The 11,604-nt window shown below is 48.3% G+C and overlaps 1 protein-coding gene across 4 annotated transcripts in view; it reads right to left on the bottom strand.

Moving 5' to 3' along the window:
• The window catches only part of MED20 (mediator complex subunit 20), a 69,088-nt gene extending 57,494 nt beyond the window's left edge, over positions 1 to 11,594 (bottom strand). For 2 of the 4 annotated variants that reach the window (XR_008615647.1, XR_003676761.2), the window contains exons 1-4: positions 11,474 to 11,594; positions 6,702 to 6,856; positions 2,890 to 3,143; positions 859 to 1,129 (exon numbers count right to left, since the gene is read on the bottom strand). Coding sequence is in view for 2 of the 4 variants with exons in the window: in XM_028478629.2 (XP_028334430.1) it covers positions 914 to 1,129; positions 2,890 to 3,143; positions 6,702 to 6,856; positions 11,474 to 11,487 (639 nt within the window). In the remaining 2 variants the exon portion in view is untranslated. Of the gene's footprint in view, positions 1 to 64; positions 1,130 to 2,889; positions 3,144 to 6,701; positions 6,857 to 11,473 lie in introns of those variants that run through there. The other 2 variants (XM_028478630.2, XM_028478629.2) reach the window with 2 other exon arrangements.
• Between the last annotated feature and the right edge of the window lie 10 nt (positions 11,595 to 11,604).

The raw sequence follows: 11,604 nt of genomic DNA on the forward strand, positions 1-11,604 counted from the left end.
CGGGAGAGGCCACAACAGTGAGAGGCCCGCGTACCGCAAAAAAAAAAAAAAAAAAAAAAAAAAAAACTGCTCTCTCTCTCTCTTTCCTCAGTGGAATGTGGACACGGAGCCGATGTCTACTTTGACTCACCCAAGGACAACACCCTAGGGGTGGCTGAACAAGACGGAAGGAAACCAAGTTCCTGATGACCCTGTGGAGTTCAATCTGCCCTGGACCATTTGATTACCTCTGTACTATTAGAAAAGAGAAAAATAAACTTCTAAAAGCCACTGTACTTTAGGTTCTCCTTGTTATAGCACCTTAGCCTGTGCCTTAATATAATTCACAACAGAATGGAAAGATGTCCAGAGGAAGACTTCAAAGGACTCAGGAAACACCCCAGAAAAGTGAACTCACAATTCACTTCAGCAAACAGGTCAGAAAATGATAACCATCAAATAAGCTGTGCCTCTTACTCCTTTTCCAGGAGGGGCCCAGCCACATCCTTTGAGCAGAGGGAGAGGCCTTTATTACAGCCCACCCCAAACACAACCTGCAGCCTGTCCACTGTGGGCCTGGACCAAATCCCCAGTAGTTAGCAATACAGACTGCCTTCCCCACCCTCACTAGGCAGAGACACCCCCATCCTATCTTTTCCCCTAAAGCAGGAAAGCTCCAAACTTCTCCACTCTTCATAATTACTGTTCTTGAGGACAGGCCAAGTTCAGCTGAAACAGCTGTCGGGGGGCTGTGTGTGAGGGTCAGGGGAGGGGAGTCCAGAGCCCCAGAACAAAAGCCACAGCTGGGAACTAGAGAGGGAGGAAAACCTTCCCGTCTGCCCTGGGTTTCTGGGGTCCAGAGGCCTGAGGGTGCAGCACCTGCTCCTCCTGTGGAGTCCCCCTGGCGACAGCTCAGCCGGGCAGCTGCCAGTCACTAACGAATCCCCGCCACCGGCACCTGCTGCTGCTTGCGGATCTTGTTGAAGAGCTCCATGTACTGGACCATGGTGTCTGCTGGGCTGTAGACGGCGTCGTGCCTGTTCCCAAACACAGCGGGAGCCCCTGGGGTGTGGCTGCCTAGAAAGCTCTGCAGGAACTCAAGCAGCAGGCTCCAGCAGTCGCTAGCTACCACACAGGGGCCATATTCCACCTGGGGACCAGAAGGACAGAGATGGAGGGTAAGCGAGGGCCAGGACAGGTCATCTGCTTCTCGTGAGCCTCTTGCCCCCTGTGCCCCTCTTCCCCAACGCTGAGGCAAAGACACACACCTTCTAGCACAGTGCTGCCCCACAGGAAATATCCAACCCAAACACCAGGGATTCGACACACCCAGCATAGTTCCCTTTAGGCTCAGATAGTCTCATCTTGGGGTTATCAACCCACAGTCCTCCACACAAGACCCAGAAGCAGATTTAGGACCCTTTGAATTATCTCAGAACTATATAGGCCCAGCTATGCTGGATGCAGATTCATGGAGAGCTCAGGAAAATTCTGAGAGAGAAAATGAAGAGCAGGAGACAGAGTGAGTGTGTGTGAGTGTATGTGAGTGTGTGTGTGTGTGTGTGTGTGTGTGAGAGAGTGTGTGTGTTGGGGGGATCAGTAGAGGGTAACGTAGACACATGCGCTTATAAGTCACTTGAAGACCAAACATTACTCCCTAAGTAGATAAAACCTGGGCTCTGACCCTAAGAAATAATTTCCCAACCCATGTGACAGGGGCCAAAGGATACACATCTTAGGCTTTCTCATTCTCCTCTCCTAATTTTTCACTGGAGAGATGGCAGGGGAAATTACTGGGAACCATAAGGAGAAACAAGTAAAGAAACAGCCAGGGTGTGTTTGTACTAAAAAGTTGGAAACGTGAAGGATAAACAAACTGGGTTTCCAGTGGGTCTCGGCAAATGCAAGGTGTATCACAAATGAAAAGGGTCGGGAAATCTTGGCTCTAGAGGTCCCTGGAGTGTCATAGCAGCTATGACCACTAACGCCCTTTTCTTCACTTGGGGTGCTTCTTAGGACTGACCTATCCCCGGTTTCTATATTTTAAGACCCTCCTTAAATGCTGCTCCTGCAGGAGGCATCACAATCCCCAAAGTCAGCAGTGCTCTCTTTGGCCTGAACTCCCAGAGCAATCTGTGCCTCGTTTATGGCATTTCTCATAGACTAAGTTCAAAAACAGTTGGTGTGTTTGGGCCTTGCTCTCTTACTAAATCGTCAATGTTCAAAAGGCAGGCCCTGTAGCTTACTTATTATTTCTGGGGGGACCGTGGTAGGTTGCAGACTCTCACTGGTCCCAAAGCCAGCTACTGACGCACTCCGTCTTTGTCATTTTCAGCGTATACGTCAAAGGTGAAGCCATCACACACACCGTGAGAGTAGACAGCAGGTCAAAGGGAAAGGCACATCTTTGCTTCACAACTTTTTTGGCCGTGGCGGCTTGTGGGCTCTTAGTTCCCTGACCAGGGACTGAACCCAGGCCCCAGCAGTAAAAGCACCGAGTCCTAACCACTCGAGCACCAGGGAATTCCCATGCTGCGCAACTTTTCCACCTCCCAAAAGTTAACTGCACTGAAAGTTGCCCTGGTCTGCTCCAGTCCTTGTGATGGGTGACTGGTCCCTCCACATCAGAATTCACCTGCTCCCACCGGCCCCCCACAACCATCCCTCCCCTCCTCCAGCAAGTCAGCCTTCCTAAACTCTCTACCTGCTGTGAACCCAGCTTCCCGTTCCTATCTTGGGCTAGAGAGTCCCTGAGTGATTAGAGAAAGGGTAAAAGGCAGGGAGAGGAGGCGCAGTGGCTCTGTGGACAGGAATCAGGTAGGAGGAAACATCTGTTTGCATTCAGGGGCCGTGGAAATCTGCAGAGCCGGTCCCTTCAGCACATATGCTCCTATTTCACCGAGGTCTTACCTCCACGGAGATGCCTCGGGCACTGGGCCCCATTGTAACCGTGCCCACCTTCACTAGGAAGTCACAGTACTGGTAGCGGGTGCCCCGGGTCTCGATCTTGCTGGCCTTGGCACTCTGGAAAAAGCCCTTGAGCTTCACCATGAGCACATCAAAGTTGGTGTCAGCAGCAAGGCAAGGGCCATTCTCAAAGAGGGCGAAGCAGCTCAGAGGGTACTCGGAATTGTGCATCACATACATCAGCTTCCCGGCCTGACCTGCAAGGGACGGAGATGCTACTCAGCATCAAGACCTTCGTCAGCAAACCGCGGGGTAGAGTCCAGTGCGCTGAACGAAGCCAGGTGGCAATCCAGCATCACCTCCACGGTCCCGGAGGGCGGTGGAGGGAAGCCCCTGGCCAACAGCCTTTTCCAGAGAGGAAGGCAGAGGAAAAGGTGGCACGTGGCATAACCCACCCGCGCTACAGGAAAAGGTGAGGGGCACGTGGGGAACTTCGACAGTGGAAAACGGTTTAATTCTTGAGTTGAGGGATGGGCTCACAGATGGATGATTGAGGAGGATGACTAATAACTCAGAGAGGATTTACATACGGTCTTTTGTTTAGTCATGTATCACACATTAAGGAAAATAAAGGTAACAGCATTTGAGCACACCAAACGAAGCAGCTGCTCTCTTTTCTGTCCATCCCTACCTTCCTCGGCCTCCTCCCTCTTTGAAACATAGGAAGTGGCCCCACAGAAGAGTATCTGAGCATGAGGCTGGAAAGGGAGGCCAGAGCCTTCTTCCATGGCCAAGTTCATTGAAAAAAAAATTTTTTTTTAAGATTTTTAAAAATAAATTTATTTATTTATTTATTTATTTATTTATTTATTTAGGCTGTGCTGGGTCTTAGTTGAGGCACACGGGATCCAGGATGCGGACTTCTTAGTTGCGGCATGTGGGATCTAGTTCCCCAACCAGGGATCCAACCCACAGCCCCTGCATCGGAAGGCAAAGTCTCAACCACTGGACTGCCAGGGAAGTCCCCGTGCCCAAGTTCAGACTTCATCCTGAAGGCAACGGGGAGCCTTTGGAGAATTTTAAGACATCTAGCCGACTTGGGAAGCAAGCAGCACAACTACAGCACAAAGAACTCAGGATCTAGAATCACAAGATCCGGTTTCAAATCCCAGCTCACCCATTCCAGTTTCTGAGAAATGAGTTTTCTCACTGATTACTATAGGTTTCCTGCAAGAAGGAAGGAAAGCTGTATAGATTTTTAGTTAAGTAGAAAATGGAAGAAGGCAAAAAATGGAAAGCAAGGTTTGTTCACTACAAGAGTTAATGGACAGACTGCCACAACCCCAAATATTTATTAAGTACTTAAACTATCCCCAACACTGTGCCAGGGTTTAAGAGGCACACAAGCAGAGGGCTTGGCCCCTGGCCTAAGAAGCTGACAATCTCACTAAGTGTAGGTTGGAAAACTCTTTAGAAGACAATAAAACAAAAGTGCTTGCCTGGGAGAGACCAGAAGTCTTGGGAAGGAAGGAAAGACTTCAGGGAAGGAAGTGATCAAAGTGGGCAAGAGTCAGCAGGAAAACCTTTCATGGAAAAAACAGGTTATGAAGAGAGGGTGGGATTCAGGCAGGGATGAGAGCGCAGCGATGGGAAAGAGTGAGGAGACAGGTGGGGGGGCGCTGTGACCTCTACACAGGCCTCCACTGTGCTGCCACTTCCTGAACACACCAGGCTCCACACCAACCTCCCCCGACGCCCTCCCCACTGCCTGCTGCAAATTCACACCTTTCACCCAAGAAATCCAGTTCGAAACATTTCAACCCTCCAGTAAAAAGACATCCAAAGCCAATCTGGCATTCTGTTCCTGTGCAGACTCACTGTGATTACATGCTTAACTCATACTACGGGAGTCTGCTGGTGTTCTTACTGTCTCGAAAACAGTCTGAAAGGCAACTAAAGATTTGGGTCCCAGATCAGCAGCACCAACCACCACCTGGGAACCTGTTAGAAATGCAAATTCTCGGCCCCACCCCCTACCTACTGGGTCAGAAACTCGTGAGGGGTGGGGGGGTCGATCTGAGGGATAACAAGCCCGCCCTCCCACCCTCCAGGTGATGCTAATGCTAGTCAGTGTGAGAACTTCTGACCTAAAGGCACCGGAGCCAGTAAAGCAGCAGAACCGGAACTCCAATCCAGGCCTTCTGAGCTCCTTCCATTCTACCCCACTGCCTGCTGAGAATGTGCTGTTTCTCCACCTAGACTGTAGTTCCTTGAAAGTAAAGGTCTGATCAGGAAAACAGAGCCCAGGCCAAAGAGCTTCTCAGAAGTAGCATCCTATCTTATGTCTATATACAAGTGTTTTGTTTTCCAAATGCTTTCATAACCGTTCTCTCTTTTGATTCTTTGTGTTCTTCCTACTGCAGTCAAAACAAATGTTAACACTGCAATTTTACTGATGATGAAATTCAGTTCAGTTCTTAGCGACCATTTACTATAATTTATTCCATGACAACCTTTGTTCTAAGTGCTTTGCATGTATTAACTTATTTAATTAGCACAACAACACTAGGAGGTAAATACTGTGATTATCTTCATTTTGCAGATAAGAGAACTGTACTGGGAAGGGTGCAAAAAACATAGCCCACACCAGACAGTTTCATTAGAGGGGATTTAATACAGGGAATGAAGTACAGGGGTTGGAATAACTGAAAAATCGAATGGAACGGTGAAGCCACCCAAAGATTAGCAACACAGGGAGCCACTACCATCCCTAAGGTGGAAGAAAAAAGAGAAGATGTGCTGTTACGAGAGCCAGGAACAAGGGCTGCTGAACAGGAACTAGAACCAAGGAAGAAACAACAGCCAGAGACACAGCCCAAGGCAGAGGGAGAGGGAGAGATAGACTGTGGACTCTCTTTCTTCCATCCTCGAATCTTCCCCCGTGCCTCTCACTGGCCAAAGATAACTTACAGGGGGCCTTGCAAATGTAGTCTGCAGGAGAAGTGCAGGGAATGGATCCCTGGGGAAACAGGCAAGTGACCAGCATAAGAACAGTCACAGGTTGCGGGAATGACCTAAAGTTGCAGTTAGTTGTGGCAGAGCCAGGACTCAGTTATCTGGTTCCACGACCTAGGCTCTTAGTCACTGTGCTATGGAACCGTCCAAAATCAAGTTACTACAGAGCCAAGACTAAGAGAAGCCAGGTTCCCTAATTTCTATTCAAAAATCCTCTTTACCTCCCCCCTAACACCACCATCCACAGCCCATCTCACCTTGAAATGCATTTAAAACAAAAGCTGTTTCACTGATCAAGGTTATGCTAAGGAGGTAGCCAAGGCCACTGGCTAGGTGTGGGAAACAGGAAGCCTTTCTACAAAAGTTCCCAAAACTCTAAAGCTCCAAAGAGAATCATATGCAAAGACTTCTGAGCCTCAAAGGAGTCTTTCTCAATTTTAAGGGTGCATGAAGACCATCTGTGGAGCTTATTGTAATGTAGATTATGACCGATTACCAGTCAGTCGTAAGCGGGGGGGCCAGGAACCTACACCTTTAACAAGTAACCCAGAGGATTCTGAGGCAATTAGTCAGTGACCAAGACTCTGAGAAACACTGCTTTAAAAGTGCAAAGTGCAAAAAGACTACAACACAGGCCCAGTCTAAGAGATGAAGTCAAAAATTAATGAATTCAGAAACTCATCTGCCGCATGTCCATGAATACCACCCTCAGCAGAAGAGCAGAAAGGTTTCCATGAACATGAACGTCTATTAACTCCAAGCCAGGTTCCAGCCATCCCATAGACCCATCTCTCACTGACCTTGGCTGCCAAGGGTAGAGGCAGCCGTGTGGTAGGTCTCACAGTCCACACAAAATGTTCCTTGCTTCTCTGCTCCAAGCATCTCCAATTTCCGGGTGAGGAGCTCCACGGTCTGCTGGACACTCTTGCCCTCGGCCACGGGCATCTGGGACACACTGGAAGGGAGAGGACCAAAATCATCACGCACGTGTACTCACTGAGTCACTCACTCACCCGCAGAATCACAGCTCACCAGGGCCAGTGGTTACCTTAGACTCCATCAACCCGGACCTCCTCATTTTAAAGACAGGGAAACAGAGGCCCACAGTCCCTGAGAGCTTTGCTAAGAACCAGAGCAGGTCTCAGGACTCAGGTCTATGGCAACAGCATTTCCCGAGTGTGGTATGTGTGCCAATGTTCAAGAGATTTTAGGTGGCATACAGACTGAGCATGTAGTAACACTGAATTATACGATGAGAAAGGGATTTCCTCTGTGTTTTTTTTCAGTTCTGACTACATCAAGGAGAAAGCCTCAACTTGGGGTTATTATGTTTTTACCAACTCTCTAACACTTTGCACGTCAGCTGTCCAGCACAGTAGCCACAAGCCACATGCGGCTATTTACACTTAAGTGAATAAAACAAATTAAAACTTCAACTCCTCAGCTGCACACTACCCACATTTCAAGGGCTCGACAGACACACACACATGGCTGGGGGCTAGTGTACTGGGTAATGCGGACACAGAACATTGCCATTGATGCAGAAAGTTCTAAGGATCCTGGGATCAAAGAGAAAGCAAGCCTCAAGTTTCCAATCCTTGGGAGTGAGAGGCAACAGTATGTACAAGAATTTAACCAAAACAACAAAACGAAAAGTTATTTCCAAGATTTCCTTCTATGGTGAGTGAAACTGGCTTCCCCTTTAGAGTGGTAGGAAACAATCACCAAGCACCAACTATGTGCCAGGCAGTGTGCAAAGGCCTTTAGATAAATTAACTCTTTGAATCTTCACATCAACCTTATAAGATATAATATTATTATCTCTTCATTGCCAGTGAGGACACTGAAGTACAGAGGGGTTGAATAACTCACACAAGGTCACAAAGCTTGGTGTGGTGTGGCATGACCAAATTTCAAAGCCAGGCGAGCTGGCTCCATATCCGTGCTGTTAACCACTCTACCAGAATGCTTCCCCAGGAATACAGTTGTCTGTTAAAATACTTTTAAGGAAAAGAAACAGAATCCAAAGAAGACATTAATAAATAATAGTTCAGGGGATTTCCCTGGTGGCACAGTGGTTAAGAATCCGCCTGTCAATGCAGGGGACACGGGTTCGAGCCCTGGTCCGGGCAGATCCCACATGCCGTGGAGCAACTAAGCCCGTGCACCACAACTACCGAGCCTGCGCTCTAGAGCGTGCGAGCCACAATTACTGAGCCCGCGTGCCACAACTACTGAAGCCCACGTGCCTACTGACGCCCACGTGCCTAGAGCCCGTGCTCTGCAACAAGAGAAGCCACCACAATGAGAAGCCCGCACAAGGCAATGAAGAGCAGCCCCCCGCTCACGGCAACTAGCAAAAGCGCTCGTGCAGCAACGAAGACCCAACGCAGCCAATAAATAAATAAAATAGACAAATAAATAATAGTTCAAGTGCTACATGACTATATAAAAATCATAAATACAATCATATGTGGCTGAATTTGGGGAGACACTGCATTGCTTTATGATCAATCATAATCAACTAAATGAAGCTATAAAAATAGAGTCCTACTGTTGCTAAAAAATTGTCACTACTCTCCATCAGAAAAAGCACTAACAAGCAAGGATGATGCTGCTGATGTGCCTGATTTTGAAATAAAAGAGAACCCCTGGGACTTCCCTGGCAGTCCAATGGTTAAGAATCTGCACTTCCAATGCAGGCGGCGAGGGTTCGATCTCTGGTAGGGGAACTAATATCCCACATGGCACAGCGGAGGCAAAAAAAAAAAAAAAAAAAAAAAAAGAGAATCCCTAAGGTTATGCTACTGGGGTCAGAAGTCCTCGAAGCCTGAAAAAGTTGAGAAGCATCCCAACCGACAGAGAGCCCTTTCCCTCTGTCTGCCTTCTGCACTGAAAGAACAGGGTTCCATGCCTCCGTGCAGCAAACTTTTTTTTTTTTGGCTGCGCCCCGCGGCATACCAGATCTTAGTTCTGCGAACGTTCCACGAACAGGGAGGCGCGGAACTCTTAGTTCCCTGCAGTGGAAGCGTGGAATCTTAACCACTGGACCGCCAGGGAAGTCCTCAGCAAACTTTTCATTCCCGTTCCTCACATCCTTCTTACACTAAAGGACTTCGAAGGAAACTCATGATGTCAACTGCAGGAAGCAAATGTGCAGTCGCTGACAAACCTAAAAGACCTGGGCTACCAAGAGGATGAGTTCCCACAGGCTCTTATACAAGAAGCCTAGAGCCATTGACTTCAGCTTTAGAGTGGTAGGAAACAATCACCAAGCACCAACTATGTGCCAGGCAGTGTGCAAAGGCCTTTAGATAAATTAACTCTTTGAATCTTCACATCAACCTTATAAGATATAATATTATTATCTCTTCATTGCCAGTGAGGACACTGAAGTACAGAGGGGTTGAATAACTCACACAAGGTCACAAAGCTTGGTGTGGTGTGGCATGACCAAATTTCAAAGCCAGGCGAGCTGGCTCCATATCCGTGCTGTTAACCACTCTACCAGAATGCTTCCCCAGGAATACAGTTGTCTGTTAAAATACTTTTAAGGAAAAGAAACAGAATCCAAAGAAGACATTAATAAATAATAGTTCAGGGGATTTCCCTGGTGGCACAGTGGTTAAGAATCCGCCTGTCAATGCAGGGGACACGGGTTCGAGCCCTGGTCCGGGCAGATCCCACATGCCGTGGAGCAACTAAGCCCGTGCACCACAACTACCGAGCCTGCGCTCTAGAGCGTGCGAGCCACAATTACTGAGCCCGCGTGCCACAACTACTGAAGCCCACGTGCCTACTGACGCCCACGTGCCTAGAGCCCGTGCTCTGCAACAAGAGAAGCCACCACAATGAGAAGCCCGCACAAGGCAATGAAGAGCAGCCCCCCGCTCACGGCAACTAGCAAAAGCGCTCGTGCAGCAACGAAGACCCAACGCAGCCAATAAATAAATAAAATAGACAAATAAATAATAGTTCAAGTGCTACATGACTATATAAAAATCATAAATACAATCATATGTGGCTGAATTTGGGGAGACACTGCATTGCTTTATGATCAATCATAATCAACTAAATGAAGCTATAAAAATAGAGTCCTACTGTTGCTAAAAAATTGTCACTACTCTCCATCAGAAAAAGCACTAACAAGCAAGGATGATGCTGCTGATGTGCCTGATTTTGAAATAAAAGAGAACCCCTGGGACTTCCCTGGCAGTCCAATGGTTAAGAATCTGCACTTCCAATGCAGGCGGCGAGGGTTCGATCTCTGGTAGGGGAACTAATATCCCACATGGCACAGCGGAGGCAAAAAAAAAAAAAAAAAAAAAAAAGAGAATCCCTAAGGTTATGCTACTGGGGTCAGAAGTCCTCGAAGCCTGAAAAAGTTGAGAAGCATCCCAACCGACAGAGAGCCCTTTCCCTCTGTCTGCCTTCTGCACTGAAAGAACAGGGTTCCATGCCTCTGTGCAGCAAACTTTTTTTTTTTGGCTGCGCCCCGCGGCATACCAGATCTTAGTTCCGCGAACGTTCCACGAACAGGGAGGCGCGGAACTCTTAGTTCCCTGCAGTGGAAGCGTGGAATCTTAACCACTGGACCGCCAGGGAAGTCCTCAGCAAACTTTTCATTCCCGTTCCTCACATCCTTCTTACACTAAAGGACTTCGAAGGAAACTCATGATGTCAACTGCAGGAAGCAAATGTGCAGTCGCTGACAAACCTAAAAGACCTGGGCTACCAAGAGGATGAGTTCCCACAGGCTCTTATACAAGAAGCCTAGAGCCATTGACTTCAGCTACCCTGGCCTCTAGCCCTCTCTGACCAGAAAGATGCTCAAGATATATATATTTTTAAAGCCCTGAAATCTAGCATTTTGGAACTAATGCCTCCAAGAAAATTAGGCCCATATCTTTCCCTGCCACACTGACTTATAACATGTTAGAGATAATAAGTACATAGAAACTAAACCAACCATGTAATTAAACATAGTAAGAAACAGGTCCTGAAGAGGTGATGTGCCTGGAATCCCAATCTCCTAATTCCCAACAGCTTCTTTTTTTCCTCTAGACCCAAGATCTTAAAATGGCCAAACTAGGACCAGACACAGGCTGGTGTAACAGTATTTAGTGGCTGTAGGGAGGGGCAGGCGAAAACCTTAAAAATATACTGTCTGCCTGTTGCCTATCCCCCACCCATCCAGCCCTGCCTGCAAATGGGTCCTAGTCCCGATATCCTACTTCCGACCCTAAAGTTCCACCCCGGACAGTACTATGGCCTCACGGGCAGGAAAACGTACCAAGAAAAAGGGAAGGAGGTACACGACAATTGATGGGTTCTTAAGATAAAACCTTTTACCTGCCGCCTTCCAGGAGGAAGGGGCTCATCTCCGAGGGAAAAGTCCCGCAAATTCCGCAGCCCTCACGGTGGCCCCCTCACCCACACAACCCGAGGACATCTTGCTCAGCTCCCGGGGGGCGGCGGACCCTGGTCCCGATCCTCCTCCCGGGTACACTGGAGGCTCCGAGGGCCTTCAAGACCCCAAGCCCCGCCCCCACAAAATCCCTTGAAGTCCTACCAAGTCACTCCCATGGTGTCGGGCCAGGATGATGGGAGGATCAAACAACTGAAATGCAGTGCTCTCCGGCAGCCCACACGAGGTGAAGCAGCCCAGCTAATGCAAGTTCCAGTGCAGGGAGACGCTCCGGA

Source organism: Physeter macrocephalus, chromosome 18 (assembly GCF_002837175.3).
Source record: "Physeter macrocephalus isolate SW-GA chromosome 18, ASM283717v5, whole genome shotgun sequence".
Taxonomy (NCBI): domain Eukaryota; kingdom Metazoa; phylum Chordata; class Mammalia; order Artiodactyla; family Physeteridae; genus Physeter; species Physeter macrocephalus.